The 19,346-nt window shown below is 40.2% G+C and overlaps 1 protein-coding gene across 4 annotated transcripts in view; it reads right to left on the bottom strand.

Moving 5' to 3' along the window:
- tjp2a (tight junction protein 2a (zona occludens 2)) overlaps window positions 1–19,346 on the bottom strand; it is a 49,135-nt gene that overhangs the window by 13,801 nt on the left and 15,988 nt on the right. For 2 of the 4 annotated variants that reach the window (XM_085413475.1, XM_085413473.1), the window contains exons 3-7: window positions 9,695–9,748; window positions 4,377–4,501; window positions 4,125–4,227; window positions 2,855–3,617; window positions 1,456–1,559 (exon numbers count right to left, since the gene is read on the bottom strand). In XM_085413475.1, the coding sequence (XP_085269601.1) occupies window positions 1,456–1,559; window positions 2,855–3,617; window positions 4,125–4,227; window positions 4,377–4,501; window positions 9,695–9,748 (1,149 nt within the window). Of the gene's footprint in view, window positions 1–1,455; window positions 1,560–2,854; window positions 3,618–4,124; window positions 4,228–4,376; window positions 4,502–9,694; window positions 9,749–15,417; window positions 15,723–18,327; window positions 18,435–19,346 lie in introns of those variants that run through there. The other 2 variants (XM_085413476.1, XM_085413474.1) reach the window with 2 other exon arrangements.

The raw sequence follows: 19,346 nt of genomic DNA, 5'->3' as shown, positions 1-19,346 counted from the left end.
AATCAAAGAGCAAAAACAAAATAAATTTTTTTGAAAACATTAAAACACAATTCAGAAATACCCCATGGAATAAAATAGCTCAAATTCAATGGTGGCTTACTAAATGCTGAAGTTAAATGGAAATGCAGTCCCTAAGTTCATCCTTTTAGCTTCTTCCACCCTCATTTTAAGACGACTGCCATTCACACAAATACCATTTAAAAACAGCAGGTTGTTGGTGCTTCTGTGCCAAACATGACCACACTTGGGACACCCCCCTCTCACTGATATCATACAGAGCAAACAGTAGGGGGGAAAAAAAAAGTTTAAAACTGAGCTTTTAAAGCAGTGTGAATCCTGAGCGTTGGTTCACTGAGATTACCTTTACACACGCCGCCTTTGTTATTTGAAACTTTCAGAAATCTTGTTCATCTTGTTTAATATGAGACAAATGTAAAAGTGACCACTCTGCCCTGCCTCTGTGTGGCAGCTGCTTCTCCCAGGTACTGATAGGAATGTGGGCGACTTGTCGACTAAATGTTTAATCGCTGCTGCCCTTTCTAGTACGAAATACTACTCTGTTAAACGCATGTTTCTTATTTTACACAATGGTACTTTTCTGCTAAAAGATGTTACACTTCCGCTACCCAATGTTGCAGCTCTGACTCTCTCTCAGTGGAAGACATAAACAAAAGAGACTGAAAGCAAACAGATGACAGCTGTGTTACAGCACGGTTTTGCAGCACTTTAACATAAAAGAAAGAAATTAGAGGCTGTTTGTCAGCTGTGCCTGGATACGGAATACAACCAAGCAACTGAAGCGGCAGAAACCAAGGTTACAATATACTAGCACTGACTTTGGTCAGAGACCCATCTACTCCTGGCAACCACTGGTCACTAGGGAAATAATTTATTTCTCAGCCTGCTCTTGATTACTTCCGGAGCTGTAACTTAAGAAAGTGTAATGCAAACCAGAAATCGAGAATACTCACCTTCAAACTAAATTTCGCACCATATCACTGAAACCAACAACTTTTACAGAGTGTCTGTGTTGTCAGCAACCTACTAGTGAACAAGGCAACTGGAAAGTTTCAGTGCAGAGGTATATACAGCTTTTTGCAATCTTACTGAGGAAATACCAGCAAGCTTTAGCAACCAGCTGAGGAATACTCATTTTTCCAAAGCGACAGCTGGGCCATGGGGTCACAAACTAGTCATTAGTCTTGCGTGACTGCGATGTAGCCATCGATTTCACATCGACTGCCAACAACTGGTCAGGAAATACTCATTTCCCCTAGCGATCTGTAGTTGCTACGCAGTGTCTTTAACCCTGTGTGACCGGATCGTTTCATCCAAAGCGTGACCCATGATGCTGAGCGAAAGCCCAGTAAAATATAAATAAGGATTCATTTGAACTGTCAGAAATGGACGGTTAATGAGCAAAAAATAACAAATAAGGAATATACACCACCCTACCTTCAGAATAATGTCCCCTTCCTGCAGGTTTCCATCCTTGCTGGCAAGTCCTGTGCTGGTCATCTCTTTGATGAAGAGCTGGCTGCCCAGACGAAGGCCATATTCTGCAAAAACACAAATCACACATATATTTTATGTATAAATAATCAAACAAATATTTTACCTTATTTTACCCAACTCCACTTTAATTATATCTGACATTCACAGTCTAGATAACCTGGCATGACCGAACAAATGGAAAAATTAATCAGGTCACTTTTCGACCTCTGAAGGGTTTATTAACGGTCACTGACCAAAATGCCTCTGGACACATCTGTATAAATGATGCACTGATATACTAGGCTGATGTTTAAAATAAGAATTTACCTATAAGCACTGTGATCACTTTTCCAACTGTTCATTTTGTTTTATGCATTTCTGTGCCAAGTGAAGAAATTCACCTCAATTTAAAAATAAAGCCAGTAAACAGCAAGCGCCAAACTGATGAATGGTACAAGCCATTTTATCTGCTGATATGCTGAAATCAGCTGGTGGTGATGTATGCTGACATGGCCGTGCCTCCATTAACTCTCTCTCTCTCGCTAGAATTGCTTGAGTAAACAATTAAACGTACAATTAGGACATTTCCATTTTGCATCCATTTAATAAAACCTTCAAATAAAGTGCATCCTTTCCTCTGCTTAACATTTATCAAATTTGTTGCCAATTGTTTTTCTTGTGGCAGACACCACTTATTTTGTGCTAAATGCAGGAGGGGGTTTCTTTCCCAAATAGCTGTACAGGTTTTATTCACTTTTTTATGATATCAAAGATACTTAGAAATGGGTAACAAAACTCTAGTCAGGACCACTTAAACCCTTGTTTTGGGATCACCATGCCCTTCCCTGTGCATATGAAGGAACCCCCTACTACAGAACAGAGCAGATATAAATGGCAACAGATATGAAATTAAAATAGAAACAGAAAAAGGAAGAGCTGGGGCAGGAGTCAGGTTTCCAATAGGCTTGCAGATGCACAAGTGCTATTGGCAGCTACCTTTGTGAGATTTGCCAAATGATTGTGTAGAAGGGTATCAGCTGAGGAAGACACCAGATAACCTGGTAGGAAAGCGGTTAACCTTTCTATGTTGAATAATAAACCATTCTATATGTCAGATAAGAACCTAACTGAGTGATTCTCAAACTTCTTCTTACGTCTTAGTTCAGAATTGGGAAAAAGTTCACAACCCTCCAACATAGATTGTTTTGTTATTTATTCATTAACATAAAAATAGGATTTAACCTGAATTTTAGTAAAGGTTAGCTTTCCGTGCCACCCACAGAGACTGTAACCCTTTTCATTTAAGGTGAAGAGAACCATTCACATGTTTTGTTTATCTGACAGCCTTTTAGCGTCTCACCTTCGTTGGGATGGTTTTTCAGCAGTAGCACATTCACAGGTTTCTCCAGCGGCTCCAGATCCCGGGCAGGGCGTGGCAGAGGGAGGGGCACGGCAGCAGGTGACGGTGTGCGTTCAAGGCGGTCCCTGCTTGCACTTCGCTTTATTGGCTCGTCATATTTCCGCGGCTCATTTGCGATGCGGTCAAGTCCTCGATCGTAGCTTTGATCGCGGCCGCGGCCTCGTCCTGGACTGTCACGCCTGTAGCGCAGATTGGGGCTCTCGTTGCGGTCCAGGGCTCGGTCGCTTCGGTAGCGTCGGTCGGGGCTGTGGTCGAGGGCTCGATCGCTGCGGAAACGCCGATCAGGACTGTAATCTCGGTCTAATGTGCGGTCGCTGCGGTACCTTCTGTCTGGGCTGTAGTCACGGTCAAGCGCATGCTCGCTCTTATAGCGGCGATCTGGGCTGTACTCTCTATCCAAAGTGCGGCCTCTGCTGCCATCTCGCCGGTACTGGCGGTCCGGGCTGAGGTCTCTCTCTGTGCTCCTGCCACGTTCCCGCCGGTCATAGTCACGATCACGTGTGTGGTAGCCGGAGTCCATGTAGCCGCCTCGCTCCCTCTCCAGGCTTTGGTCCCGGCCTCCGCCACTCCTAGCGCTGTACACGCTACGTCGGTCTTGATCATAGTTGTAGTCATCATTGTAGTCATTGTTGAAGACTCTGTCGTCAGGTGATGGCTGACGATTGAGCACATTGACTGGAACCTTTCTGGGCCTCTTGACTGTCTGAATTTTTCCATAAAAGCACAAACAGATCCAGTTAAGAAAAATCCTAATTCCTAATGTGAAGAGTAGATTCTTTTTTAAAAGAGAGATTGATAAGATAAGATAACCTTTATTAGTCCCACACGTGGGAAATTTGTTTTGTCACAGCAGGAAGTGGACAGTGCAAAAGTTATGAAGCAAAAATTAGAATACAATAAGAATAAATACAGTACACAACTGTACAGAATAGAATAAAATACTATATACAGTAGAATAAAATAGAATAAAATATACAATAAGATAAAAATAGAATACAAATGCTATATACAACTGAGTAAAAATACAACGATGCCAGAAAAGTATTGCACTTAGTGTTATTGCACCAGTGTGGATGTGTATGTTTGATCAGTTGGAGTCTTTGTTGTGGAGTCTGACAGCAGTGGGGAGGAAAGACCTGTGAAATCTCTCCGTCCCACACCGTGGGTGCTGCAGTCTCCCACTGAAGGAGCTGCTCAGTGCTTTACTTACAATTTTTGCTACTTTGCCACACTTCCTGAGGGTCTGGACAGCGAACGAGTGGATGGCTCCATCCATGGGGATGGCGTTCACCTGCACTACTCTGTCATTTTCACTAAACAAAAGTAAACACACAAGTTAATCCAACTGAAGTCAATTACATTTTTATTTATTTTATCAAGCTGTTACATCTGTTTTGTGAGTAGATTTATTTTGGAGTTTGTTTCTTTGGAGTAAAACCATAAAATAACAAATGGTACATACAACAACAATCCATCAGCTGGCCCTCCCTGCAGGACATCAGATACGACAATGGACGTCTCGCCAGTGTCCTCGTTTGGGTTATCCCGCCCTCCTGATACAGCAATGCCAAAGCCCATCTTCGAATCCTGAAAAGAGAGGAAAGATTTGTGAACTCAAAAACGCTCCAGCTACTCTCTATACAACTGGACATTGTGCGAAAATCACAGCGTGCAATCCTAAGCAAGGCTAACAGTAAAACACCTGCAGAAATATCTACACGTGACCATAAACTGTGTTTGTGTAAAGTTGTCATGACACTAGAATTTCAAACTCAGCACAGACATACTTAATACCATTTATTTTATTTACATTCAGAGGGGTAGCGCTGAAGTAGGTTTGGTAGTGCTCTGCTTCTGATGCCTTTGCACCACAATTAACCTTAAGAGGTTAATATGTTCTCATTTTCGAACATATTACTTTTTAAACACATAATTTAACATGAAAACACAGTTTATACTGCACTAACATTACAGAAGGGCAGGACTTTTACTGTCATGCATCAGTTTACTGAAGCACAAAATATACTTGTTTATCCAATGGCCAGAAATAACAGGAAAATACCATTTAAAAAAAAAACAGATTAGGCAACGCTGACTTACTGCCTTAATAAAATGAAGACCAAAGTCAACCCCCACAGGCCTGTTTTAAACTAGGAAAGACCCAATTTAATCCAATTGAGATGCTGTGGTATGATGAAATGAAAATGTTCTATTGGATGCAGGGTCAACAATTTTTCCTGGATGTTGTTTATATCTCATAAGCAGCTGAGGGAAATGTCTGATGGAGTTTGTTTCTGCTAAAGGAGGTTCTATGAATTCCTAAACCCCTGCTCTGTGTGACAGCATGCTCAATAAATACATCAAAAGTATCCATTTGTACATTAATAGTTTAGTTGGATTTTATGCGGCATTATTCGCGATTTAGTTCAAGAATAAAAAAAGAAAAAATCCAGGTAATGAATTCATAAACTTTTTTCCTCCAACGGTACATCATGAGGGCTCGCTTCATTGTCCCCTTGTGTTTTTAAGCTTTTGCGTGCGTGTGTGAGGTCCCAACGGTGTGTTTCAGCTCACACTGCATTATCATGGCTGTATGTGTATTGTACATGGTGATTAAAGGGATTTTGACTGACTGCGATTACAGCTCTGCCTGCTGAGAGCATGTAGGACTATCCAGCGGCTGAGCACCTGTACTTCAATACTATGTAGCTTTCTGAAATACTACATTGATGTTTCATAAGTAACAAGTGTCAGATTTTAAGCCAATCTAACATGTGAGCACTAACAGAAAGTTTAATTTAAATACTCTGTTTTTAAAGGCTGCTTAATTCTTCATGTTTCTGGGTTTCTCAGATTCTACCTGCCACTGCTCCAGCTTGCCCTGATGAGATTAGGTCAGAGATTTGCTGACCCTGTCTCTCTTTATCCCCTCCCTTCCATCTGTACTTAAAATACGAAATAAATAAATAAATGAATAACAAAAAAAAAAAAAAAAAAAAAACCAACAACACACTCTCTGGCAGATGGCTGTCGAGATAGAGGAAGGGTAAGAGTAAGAGCAGCAGTGGAGGGGGAGAATAGAGGGCTGCATCAACAAACTATGGCTAAAATATATCTTAAAAAAAGAAAAAGAAAAGGTTAAAATATAAAGTGTAATACAATTATTACATATATAAAAATGATAATGTAATAATTTTAACCCCAACCCTTCAGATCTCACATAAATGTCAACTCTCTCAAGGTTGCCTTCATCCTGACATGAAAACGCTCGACATTGTCTGATTTTTCCTCAGATTTCATAACTCACAGAATTTCTTCTACTCAAAAAACAAAAACACGTGCAGTTTGTAACATGAAACCAGGAATAATCCCCTGACTGAAACAAGAAGAAAGCCTGTTGCTGATTTGCATCGTTTCCACCAGTGGTTGAAGCAAGAGGGAAGATCTGTGGAGCCTGATTAAAAAAAAAAAAAAAAAGTCACCAGCTGCTCCTGCAGATGCCAATCTAAATAAGAAATCTTAAACCAATTTTATAATTATTAAGGAATATTTACAATGTGATATGGGCTGATTATTTTTCACCATCAGGTTGATGAAAGTAGAGCTGGTAACAACTTTTTGGGGGGGTATTCTTAAGTGAATTGTCTCTCTTTAAATACTCAGAACATGCTTTATTTTCTGATGCATCAGATCAACCATATTATACCCATCTTTACCCAAAACCAAGTTAATAAACGGTGTGTGGCCTGTTCTGCCTTTTCTTCTTCTTCCAGCTGCTCCCTCTTAGGTGTAGCTCCATCTCCACCTCTAACATCCTCCTGTCACACCAACCCACTGCATGTCCTCCTTCATTATAACCATGAATCTCCCCTTTTTCCTCTTTGCCATCTTGTAAATCTTGCCTCCGTCTGAAGACGTTTACAGATATTTATTTAAATTGGATTTGATAAATGCATATTGACTGGCTGGCAGATGAGTAAAAACAAAGCAATAAATCCAGAATTCAGTTTGGGAATGTTTGACGACATCCCACTCATATGAAACACATGCGAATCCTGCTTTTTCATTATTAAGTGCATGCTACAGAGATGGAAAACAACGCAAGCAACTAAAGATTAACTGTGTGATCAGGATCACCTCCACCAATTCCAGTTGCTGAACTGAACCTCTGGATTGTGTTTGTTCTTTTTGGAGCTTTTTAAATGCCATAATCTGACAAATGATATAAACTACTGGGCAGATATTGTACTACACTGTGTATTCAGTTTGCACTTTGTGCTGTATATACATGTCTGTGGATCTAGACTCCAGAAGTCATTTCTTTTTGGAGAAAAGGGTGGACGACCAAGTTACGAGCTGCAACCTACCTGAAAATGGAAATGTGGCTGAATGTTGCATACTGTAATAAATACCGTTTTAATCCCTTACAAGCAAAGTATGGGCTCTACCTTAGACCAAAAATCAAATAAATATCATATATTTAGACTCTGTGCTCCTTAAATGACATTAGAAATACTCTGAATATTTAAAGAGAGAAAATTCGGTTAAATAGTGGAAGGGACCAAAAAGTATAAGCACAAAGCAGAGTGTGACAGCTGGCTGTGGTGGGGTTGTGAGGGGGGGGCTCACGCCTACAGCAGAGGACCTTTTTGCACAAAATCTGCTTTTCTGGCCTAAGTGAGCCACAGCACGCGACAATGAGCTCATCATGATGATTACCTAAGCTCAAATGACTTCCTGCGCTTACACAGTCACACACGTGACTAACATAACAGCAGCCAGAACCCTGGTCACTGGATGATGGTTAAACAAGTTGAACAAATAAACGATTAAAGATGTGATAGCTGGGAAAAATCAAAAAGTGGAACTGAAGTATATCTTCATTTTTTAATAGTCACTGGATCATACAGTTTAGGATTCCTGGACTAAATTTTTCAATTGAGAAATAAATAAATAAATATTTTAACCTGGTATATTTATGTAAATGTATTTCTAATAAACTTAAGTTATTAATGATCAGAACATTGTTGAAAAGTAATCTAACTATGACCACATGTTAAACACTGAAATCTATTTTAAAAGGAACCCATTACGCCAATTTCTGTTTCATATTTTTTTTATTCTTGGACTCAAACCCTAAATTCAAGATGCCCCTTTGAGACCAACCTCTTTTTAAATAAACTTTCTTCTAATTGGCTGCCCCTCATCAACAAAACATTTGAACAGCTGGTAGGTGGGACTCACTCTCAGTGACATCATACAGAACCAGGGGAAAAAAATAAAAAATAAATTTGGCAACAGCCAATTTGCAAATCCCACATTGCTGCATTGGAGTAATGTAGATGTGGTCAAGACAACCTGCTAAAGTTAAAACCGATCATCAGAATGGGGATAATAGGTGATTTAACTGACTTTGAACGCAGCATGGTTGTTGGTGCCAAATGGTCTGGTTTGAGTATTTCAGAAACTGGTTATTTACTGGGATTTTCCTGCACAGTTAACTCTACGGTTTCCAGAGAATGGGCCCACAAAAGGGAAAACATCCAGTGAGCATCAATTCTCTGGGCAAAAATGCCTTACTGATGCCAGAGGAGACTGGTCCGCCACTTGGTACCAGCTGAGCATTGTTTAAACACGATAGCCTGAGTATTATTGCTGAACCTGTCCATCTCTTTATAACCAGTGTACCCATCGTCTGTTGTTACTTTCAGCAGGATAACACCCCATGTAACAAAATCATCTCAGGACACAGATTCCCATGTCTTGACCACCTCTTTAAGGTAGACTATAGACAGTATAAAAGATGAACGTTAGTTTTACTTTTCAGATATAAGTAACTTGGATGTGCTTTACACCTGCAGTCTTTTCAATGGCCACACAAAGCCAACAACTTTGGTTTCAAGTAAGACTTTGTGTTATATGTTATATGAGTTCTGTGGAAAACCAGAACTCAGCTCCTTTACTTTGTTACCTTTCTAAACAATTTCTTGATGTCGTCAGTCTCAAGTAGCACTGAATAAAATATTTAGTTGTAAATTATGGTCATCTTCAAAATCGACAAGGACAGTTAAAGCAGTCTTTAAGAAGCCTTGAGTTGCAATTGCCATCGCTATCTTGGTGTCTGACGTGATAATCCTTGTTTCTGATTCTTAGAATGAAAACTTACAGACTGGACTTCATGTTGTATTCAGTAAGACTGGAAACTAAGAGCTGAGCCCCTAAACTAATCAGGAAACTGTTTTTTGAGGGCGCAGAGCAAAACAGCCAAGCTGTGTTTTCCCAGGTAGCCTTCTCTACAACCACAGGTCACCAGCAGATCGCCATCTGCTGGCTATTAAAAAGAGTGCAGATTAAATACACTTATGACTTGGTTGTAAAAGCTAAATCCATCTTCTATATACATACAATACACACACACACACACACACACACACACACACACGGGTTTGAATTATACTCCCCCCTAGCTGCTAAAAGCTCCATGATCCATTACTCTAAGTTACTTAACCCCGAGTCAAGTATCATAAGCAGAAACATAAACATAACTGTTCTTGATGGTTTAAAACATAACAGCTCTGCTTGAATTTGGTCATTCAGAGTTCAGGGGAATGTCACTGACATCATTTTCCCTTCACTATCGGTTCACTTCAAAATATCAAAGCAATCAATTAAATGCATTTCCTGTGATCCACCGGGGTCAACAGCTCGGGCTTATGGAAAACATGTGCACGCTGTAAATGAGATGAGGTTGGGAGTGTCTTTAGGTGCAGATGGACTCACCCTATGCAAGGTCACGGTGTATTGCTCCCACACGGTCTCCTCCATGACCGGGTTCTGAGGAGAGAGAAGAAAAGATTACCACGGATGGGTTTATTTCACCGGACAGATTAATAATGTATTTTGTGATGTAACAACAAAGCTAGTTCATTAGCCCATGCTTCCTGTTGTTACACAACCACAAGAACAATGACAGCCCTCCACTGGGCTGTTTAGTGCAAGCTGTGAAAAGTAACTTCTGGCTTTTGTTGATTAGAAATGGATTTGGAACACTTAAGCATCAGTTTGCACTCTTTAAATAAGACAAAACAAAAAACTGTATGAAACAGGCTGTATGAGGAAGCCACCAACAGGTCACACTAAGAAATACTAATTAAAAGACAGACTCAAACTGACAGAGTGAGGAAAAAACTGAAATAAAGTGAAATTGTTTAAAAGATGTTTCCTTTTTAAATAGATGCTGCCACTTTATTTATATCTGTTAGGAGACTAAAAACTCATTCAGTCCAAAGAAAATCGCAAAGTTGGTCAAAAACATGCCCTTATTTTCAACAACGACAAAGGCGATTTCAAAATATAAAAACACGAATGACACATCAATTTTTTTACACAACAAACATGGAGAGAGAAAAGGCAAACTACTTTATATCCGTTCACGTAAACTACCCGGAATTTTTTCACCCGTTAGTGCTACTTTTCTGCACTTCTGACATCCTCATTTCAAAATAAAACACGACCCAAACCATTAAAGAAACTCTCAGGTCATGCTGGCTGGCCAGACATCTGATCAAATTTAAGCTGCAATCAGAATAGCACTCACGAGCCCCTGCAGGATACGTATGGTCTTCACCGCGTGGGCCCATTTCCTGTGCAAGCTGAGGACCGTCTTCATCATTGGTGCTCAGTCTCTTTCCTTTCTGTGTCTCTCCCTGCTCACCGCCAGCGGTGCTCTGGCAGACTGATGTGCGCCACAGCCTCCTCCATGGCCACAGCTGCACAACCACCAGCAGCTCTCTCCCTGCATCTGCCCGCCCGCCTACCTTTGACGTAAGAGGGATTCTGCTGGCCTACATTCAGCACAAATCCCACCGTCTGCAGAAAGTGTAAACACACAGGCACACCAGCTCCTGTGCAAGCGCGCGGCGATCCCAACAACCTGAGAGTTCATCCACAAACGCGACAGCGGATCACTCGACGTATTCCGGCTTCGCCACGCGCTCGCACATCGAGATATATCGGGCACTTCCCAAAGTTTCAGAGCCGATTCTCACTTCACAGAGACAAACCCACAGTGAACGTTTGAGGAGTTCAAATCTGAGTTAGTACAATGGTTAGGATTTTACATCGTGGAAAGTGAAAAATCTCTGTGCTGCTGCCATTCCAGGCTCAGGCTTAGTGAAATGGGGGCATGACTCGAGCTGGCAGCACACCCATCATAACCCACTTTTTTGATCTTCTGGCCAGCACAGGAATACTTTAGGACCAGTGGCAGAAGCAGAGAGATCCCACAGTGGGGGGGAACAAACTCTTGGAGGGGTAGATTTTTTTTGTTTTGTTTTTTTTTTTTTAGATCTGGAAATGACCTTTGAAATGCCCATCTGGAACTTTATCTTAAACAGTTTTTCGCAAACCAGGCTCGTGTGTGTAGAGAGCAATGGATTGGAAACATACTGAGCCCAGCCTCAATAAAAAGGGGGAACATTTATATTGGAGGGGGGGGATATCACTTGACATCCATTTGCACCACAAAGGGCCAAACAGACTGCCATGTGTGAAGAGGGGAGACATATGAATGACTTAGAAATATGAGCGTGCTTCAGGCAAAGCCAAACCAATTTAAGTCAGAGTGTCTTTTTGTACTATGCGATTTGAACGTTATGGGTCCTCGCAGGCAGGCTAGGGCTGAACGATATATCGCATTTGCGATAATATCGCGACATGATCAAGTGCAATTTTCTAACCGCAAAGGCTGCGATTATACTCTGGACATGTCCAAATTCATGGGCTGCATCCTCCTGAGGCCGCATTTGTAGACCGATTACGTCACAGCGACGCGCCGAAGGCTGTCCAAATTACTACCATATCCCAGAATTCATAGCGCGGCCCAGCCAAACTCCAGTTTCCAGCAATGGCGGCCGCTACTAAGTTTTAAAATTACTCATACTAATCTTTCTGGGTCACAAAATAAACTTTTAACATATTTTCAGGCGAGAAAGTAGTTGTGTAAACATCAAATATCTGCTCGGTTTATCAAGATATCCCATATTTGCAAAAGTGCTTCGACGTTTTCAGAGGCGTCTGCTACCCACCAGCTCGACAGCTAGCCGGGAGCTCGAGGATTACTGATGCGGCCGAGAACGGCACAACTCCCGGCACATCATTTTCAGATCACCGCGGAGTTTCGCTGCTCGGGTTAAACGTAATATATAAGTCACTTAGACAACCTAAAAATGTTATTGTTGGGCTTTTTTCAGTGTTTTGTTTGTTCGTGAGTAAATCGGTTTGGCTGAGATTAAAGTTATTAGATTAGATAAAATAAAACTTTATTAATCCCCCGGGTGGGTTCCTCCTTGGTTTTCACACAGCTGACTAAACGTCAAACAGAAAACTTATTAAACAGAAGTATGAGACAGTCGAGAATTTACACCAGTGTCTGGTTATATTTTAGATAGCAAGAAGCAGACGGCCGAGTTTAATAAACTCCACCGAGACAGCGGTGACGCTAATCAGAACTAGCCTTCTGATTCAGAAGGCTAGACCGTCCAATTTCACGCCTTTAAATTTTAAAGGCGTGTTTGTGTGTGTGTTTATACAATTGCTATTATGTTTGCACTTTATGTGTAATGTTACTGACTGCAGAGATCAGTAAGATGTGTGTATTTTTTATTTATTAGTTTTATTTATTTAATATTATTTTTTAATTGAATGACTGTCTAGTAGTTCACAGATGTCGAAAAACTGAGTGTGGTAAAGCCACTGATTTTTTTTTTATGTATATTTCTGCAATCTGCACATTGTACTGACTTTCATTTTAATGTTTACACCAGGGTTCCTTGTCAGCACTTTATGCTCAGATGTTTGTAAGCTAAAAATAAACTATTGTGTATGTTCAAATATACTGTTGTGATTGAAGAAGTTAAATAAAAATGTCAGTCATCAATTCATGCATCACCTCATGTCATCATAACAGAGGTCTGTCTTCCAGGAAAGAACAGTTTAAAATTAATGTAATATAGTATTGGCCATACTAGGGCTGGGCGATATGACCCAAAATTCATATCTCGATATTTTTTAGCTGGATGGCGATATAAGATATATATCTCGATATTTTTTTTAAGCCATAAAGTAAGAACAAAAAGAGTTCTTAGTCAAAGCTGTGTCCCAGATGTCACACAGGCACTTTTATTAACATACAGCACAGATGTACATGAAAAATTACTCAAAATTAAATTATGAGCATTCATTAAATAATAATGCTCCATAAATAAAAGAAAACAAGGTTGTTTTTGTGCTAAACAAAGAGCTCACAATTGTGCAGTCAAAATGTAAACTAAAAGACGCTGAGCGTAATAACAAAGACAGACAGATTTTACAGCTGCTCTGTTCCCAAGTTTTACTGTGTGACTGATAGCCTGGAGTTTGAAATCCGCTTCATAACCACGTCTCTTACAGGTGCCATTTATGGTCCTTATACACACACAATACGGTAATATTACGTTGACGTATCACTCCGCGAAGCTCCTCGGTAGCCGTAATGCGCCGACAATCTATCAAGCGGTGCAGCTCCGTAGCTTACCAAAGTCGTACTCAAACATTTTTGACAGATTGCTGAGCGCCGTGTACCACATAAAATCGGTTCGCGGCCACCAAGCACAACCAGAATTCATACATAAGGCGCGCTATCAACTTTTGAGAGAATGAAAGGATTTTAGGGTTAGCGCGGTTAGCTCGTTAGCGCGGTTAGCTCGTTAGCATGTTTAGCTCGTTAGCACGTTGACGCCGTCCAGCCCCACGCATGGGGCGATGCACAGTAACTCGTTAACGGAGATTTGCCGTGTCCGTCTTGTCGCTGCCTGCACGTGAAGCGATGGGGTAGGAGGGGGAGTTGTCTTCAGTGAAGGCGAGGCGGAGTAACGTTGCGTAGAGACAAAAGTGGACGAAAGAGAGGCAAACTTGCGGCTCCACAACTATAATTATAACGTAACATAGACTATATCGATATAAAGGATATTGTCACATCTTATATCTCGTATAAAAATATATCGATATGTTTTAAAAACTCGATATATCGCCCAGCTCTAGGCCATACTATATGATGTATTGCTTGTCTTTGTTTAATAATACAGAAGACAAAGACCTTAAAAAATAATCGCATCGCAATCGCAATATTGGGGCAAAAAATCGCAATTAGATTATTTTCCATAATCGTTCAGCCCTAAGGCAGGCCCACTGGATAAGTCACAGTCCCTAGTGCAAGCGATTACATAACAAAACACATTTCCACTAATGAGGGGAAATGACATACTGGGTTATACACACAGGATGTGACTTGGAAAACAAATTTAGAGATACAGCTCATCACTTATCACAAAGAAAATACAAAATAAATGTGTAGCTGAAACACATACCATTTTTACTGTTACCGTAAGACTGTAACGTCTCTTGCAGAATTATTTAAGTACCCATCTATTCTTATATCAATCACGTTTGTCCAAAGAAAAATAACCTGGAACATGTTTAATAGATGGTAGACCTATATTATCATTTTCATTATAACTTCATTTGTTTGGGGTTTTTTTTTTTTGGACTAATCTGAATGTTAAATGTAAATTAAGGTACAAAGTGATGCATTTTAATTATAACATTGAATTACATTGCTTTGCCTTCCCTACAGGCCAAAACTAACTAAATAAATACAATTATATAAAGTAGGAACATGACATGAAACATGCTACAAGAAAATGTTCAGTTAAGTTAAAGACTTTTCTGCCTATCAACCAAAGTTTTATTTAGGTTTTACAGCTTTGTTTAGAGTATAATCACATCATTTGAGCAACATGCTTCTCTTGTCCCAATTACTTCCCATCTTTCCTTGAAATCAAAGGAACATTATCAGGAAATGACAAAATGACCCAGCCACTTCCTGTGTTTATGTGCTGCTGATAAGAAAAGGCAGTGCAAGTCTACCCCCTCCTGGCCGTATACCTGCATTACATCGTGTGCCAGAAAAACAACTCCTGCATAAGTATATTTAATTTAGTGTAGAAAAACAACAACTACATTGAGTTTGAAGGCTTTAGTTTGTAATGCAGGGGGACCACAACACTGCCGTTTCCCGAGAAAGTGGATTTTCAAATAACCACAAGATAAATAAGTCCAAAAACGTTAAATCCGCTGTAAAATGTACCAATCGGTCGACTAAACAAAAACTGCGGATTGGATCAGAAGTCAAAACTAATCTTAAGACAACAGATGTGTTTAAAGTTAAAAGTTAGCTAACTAAGCCGTTCGTGTAGCTGGTAGCAGTAACAGCAGGTGCAACAGGCTTCAGCAGGGATTCATGGAAACTCCCGACTTTTCCTCAAGGATATTCACACACATACACAGAGAGAGACACACGCAAACACACACACAGCACATCCATATGGCTAAAGTTATCTAATAATGCTACATTACACTACATTTGTATTCGTCAGTACTGACTGTAGGCGTACAAAAGGACTTACTGTTAAATACTGAGTAGCGTATCTGCTCAGAGAGAGCAGCCCCCCTCCGTTTACTGGCATCACGCACTTTGAACTGTCCGAGAGTGGTACCGAGGATTCAAACCAAACTACGACTAGTTAGGCGTTTCCGGTGGCACATCTGCCACAAGTTGTGAAGAATTTTAAAAAAAATTAGAAGCTTGAAAAAGTAAAAGTCCCGAATGTTTCACTCTAAGTGAACCACTTCACTCACAAAACACACAGACTTCGTGAATCCAGAGTAAAAAATTAGCGCCGACAGCTCCTAGCTTGGTTCAGATTGTACCAAGTAGGACCCCCCGGGAGGGGTGGGGTTAGGTCCAAACTAATTTAGATAAATAAAGACCAACTCGAACAACAGTTTAGAAACTTAACTTTAATGAAACTAATACTGATATTCCAATAATATGTGTAATTACAAACCGCTGATAACACAGCAGATAGAGAAATAAAGGTGGCTTACGACCACCCTTAGATCGTTGAGATGGACGCGTCCAAAATTCCCATTGATTTTTAGGCAGCCTGCTGTGAGGCTTCCAGCCAGACAGCACAACAACAGCCTTAATTAAACTAAGTGAGGAATATTATAGACATTAACCAAACTGTCGACGCGTCCATTTTAGGATAACTGAAATATTTTATTCCAACTGCTTTCAATGCAAAAAAAACAACAACAACAACGTTTATTCAGGGTGTGTAAATAATAATAACTCTTGTGAGTAAATCCAACACCCCTCCCCCAAACGACACATATATTTAAGCTCCTAAATATCTACTAACAGGTTTGACAGGAAAAAGTATAGTTTGTTCATTTAGGCAGAATGCAGTCATTTGTTGAGTATTACCTTACATTGGTGTTTGCTGTCTGTTAATATCAAATTTCCCCTAACTTAATATCTACATCTCTACATCTAAATGTGTATTTGCGACATTACAGATTGACTTTACATTACATTCAACCTCTACAACTTCAAAAATGTTTCCCAGAACTTTTCAAACACATATTTTTTAACTTAAAAAAAAAAACTTTATTCTTTAACGGGACATTTGACATATTTTGTCTTGCCTAGTCTGTTCAACTGAACAAACATTTATATTGAGGTTTTCTAGTCAAATGGACCACTTAAAGGGCTTTTTAATACAAGCTGACATGCCCAAATTCATACAGTAGTACTCTAGAGCACACTCACTCATATACAGACGGATGTGTTGGGAGTTACTTGGGTTTCAGTAGCTTGCCCAAGGATCCTTCAATATGTGGACCGGAAGACCTGAGGACTGAGCTACTGACCTTCCTGTTAGTGGTCTTCTGATTCCTTCTATTGTTGTAATAGGAAAGGATCTTCCACTACAGTTGTGATCTGTCCTTGCATCTGAAATATAACTTCTTTTTTTTTTTTTAGGTCATGGAATAAAGAGATCAGACTATTTTCCTCTCTCAAATGATGCACGCAGCAAGAAATAGTTGGCTTTGGATGCGCTTCCACCGGTGGAAATTGGCATTGTTTGATTCCACTCATCTACTAACAGGCAAATATATTTTTAACCAATGAGAGCAGCGTCTTCCTGGGTGACAATCAAGAGGCTCATATCTTGGAATGGCCTACACGCCTACCAGATCTCAATCTAATCAAACCACCTTTTCTTAAATAAATATGACAGACATCGCCATGATCAAAAACACAAAATGACGGTGCTCTGCTTCAACAGTGAAGTTACAGAGTCTAGGAGAATCAAATCCAAGGGGCACTGAAGCCATTTTGGTGGCACTTGGATGGCTCAACACCTTAAAATGACTCTTAATGTTGGTTTTCCTTTATTTGTCACCCATATAATACTATGTGAAAAACTCAAAGCTCCTATTATGAGAAGCTTATACAAAAGGTCAAGATGACCACATGCAGATGTCCCACAATGACCCCTTGTTTTTCCCCCCCCTTTCATCTCTGTGTGCACAATTTACTGTGTGTACGAAGCCGCCCTCATCTGGTATTTTATCACAGAAGAATCAGATAAGAACACGCCAGCTGACTCTGAAAATGTCCAAAATCCTTTATACAACCTGATCCATCCCTTTAATATCCACCATTTTTACAAATTTCTGCTTCTGAAGAACACAGCACTTTATCCACACTTTTTTTAGGGCAGTGAATTAAATAATGACAATACAATTTCAGAGAAATTAAGGTCAACCCAAATAAATCAACACATTCCACTCCAACTAAGAGATGCCAAACTGATCTTAAAATAGGCCATCCAAATGCAAAACAGCTTCACTGCCCTGAATAATTTGTGGGAGCAAGTCATTAAAACAATGAAGCTTCTGGGACGTGACATGTCTCCCTGGTTAATCATCATTCTGGATTCAGGAGGGGTCACAACAGTGTAGTTATATTCAAATAAGGAAACGGGGAGGAAGCAGCCTGGGAAAGACTGAGTCACTGAACTTTATCTTCAAGTCGTCAATGTGTCAGAGCAGAAGCAGTCTCAGTCACAGCTTACAAATCATTTTTGCACAAATAGAGGAAAAAAAAGGACATGCCTGCATTTTTCAGATCACTGATGGGATTACGCAAGAGTTTCGTAAGACTGAAAAATCATTAAATTTTCAACAGCAGAGTTTCACACAATCACCCGAGTGACGTTAACCACAAAACCCATCAAACCTTGCTTGACAAAAACAAACAGCCAAGAAAAAGGACACTCAGTGCGCTCCATGTGTGCACAGACAAGCCCTGAAAGCATTACACTCAACACAAGGAAATCATTAAAATGCAAGGATTTGACACATTTTCTTAGCTTAGATAAGCTCCAGCTAACAAGCAAAATCACTTCTACAAATACCATGAATTTAATTAAAACATTACTAAGAAAAAAAAAAATTGTAGTTACCTGAATTACATCATTTCCACTGAACCAATTCAAGTAAAAATCATACTTTCATGTGTCTCATCTCAGCTTGGCTTGTTTTTGGTAGCTGGCGTTTTCCCTCTACCTCCTCAAAGTTTGCTGGACTCTCACTGATAGCAATGTCACACAGAACTGAAGAAACATCCACGTGATCACACTACAAACACAGGAACAACAGAGGATATCCACGAATTCACTTATGCTCCTTATCCAGGTCGTGATCACAGAGGCAGCAGCCTGAGCAGAGCTGCAAAGACCTCCCTCTGACATGCCATCACCTCTAGCTCTTCCAGCGATCTGTCAAGGCGTTAACAAGCCACCTGAGAGACACAGGCTCAATTTCATACCTCCTCACTCTGTGATGAGTCACCCTTGTGGCTCCTGGAGGGTCTCTTAATTAAGGTCCAGAGGTGAACACCCAAAGGCAACAGGCTGCATCTACACAACAAACATGTGGCCTTCATAGTATGCCACGGGACGAGGGCTGCTTGATTGCCTTCCATTGCTCTGCACTGGATCTACATGACTTTGGCCTAGCACCATAGACAAGCATACCAGGTAAACACATCGTTTTCAGGGATCTCCTAACAAACTGTTAGAGGGAAATACAGCAGGAAGCTGTGGGAGGTCCTCTGATGCTGAAAAAAAAAACAACCTCTAACATCATCTTGATGCATTTTATGTCACTATCAAGTAAAAGATCATGTCCACCGCTAATTGAAAAATGCGGTAGTACATTTCAGAAATGATAAAGAGTCTTGGAAAACTTGACCTCTGACCTTGACCTTAAAGGTTGAGGTCACTGAGATTCATACATGTTCGGGATTTTTAAGCAGATGCAACTATGGTATGAATTTGAAAATCACTTTCTTCTCGAGTTATTGCAGTCACAAACCTGCGTCCATGTTGCCCGACTGACAATACAAAAAAAAGGGAAGAATAATGCATTACAATGTGCTTTTCAATAACATTTACAGTCAAATCTTTCCTAGTCATACACA

The sequence above is a fragment of the Rhamphochromis longiceps genome, linkage group LG7, assembly GCF_057381845.1.
Source record: "Rhamphochromis longiceps isolate RC_006_pf linkage group LG7, R_longiceps_female_GT1.1, whole genome shotgun sequence".
NCBI classification, from domain to species: Eukaryota; Metazoa; Chordata; class Actinopteri; order Cichliformes; family Cichlidae; genus Rhamphochromis; species Rhamphochromis longiceps.
Note: the sequence above shows the minus strand (reverse complement) of the source record. Positions and strands in the feature narration are given on the sequence as shown.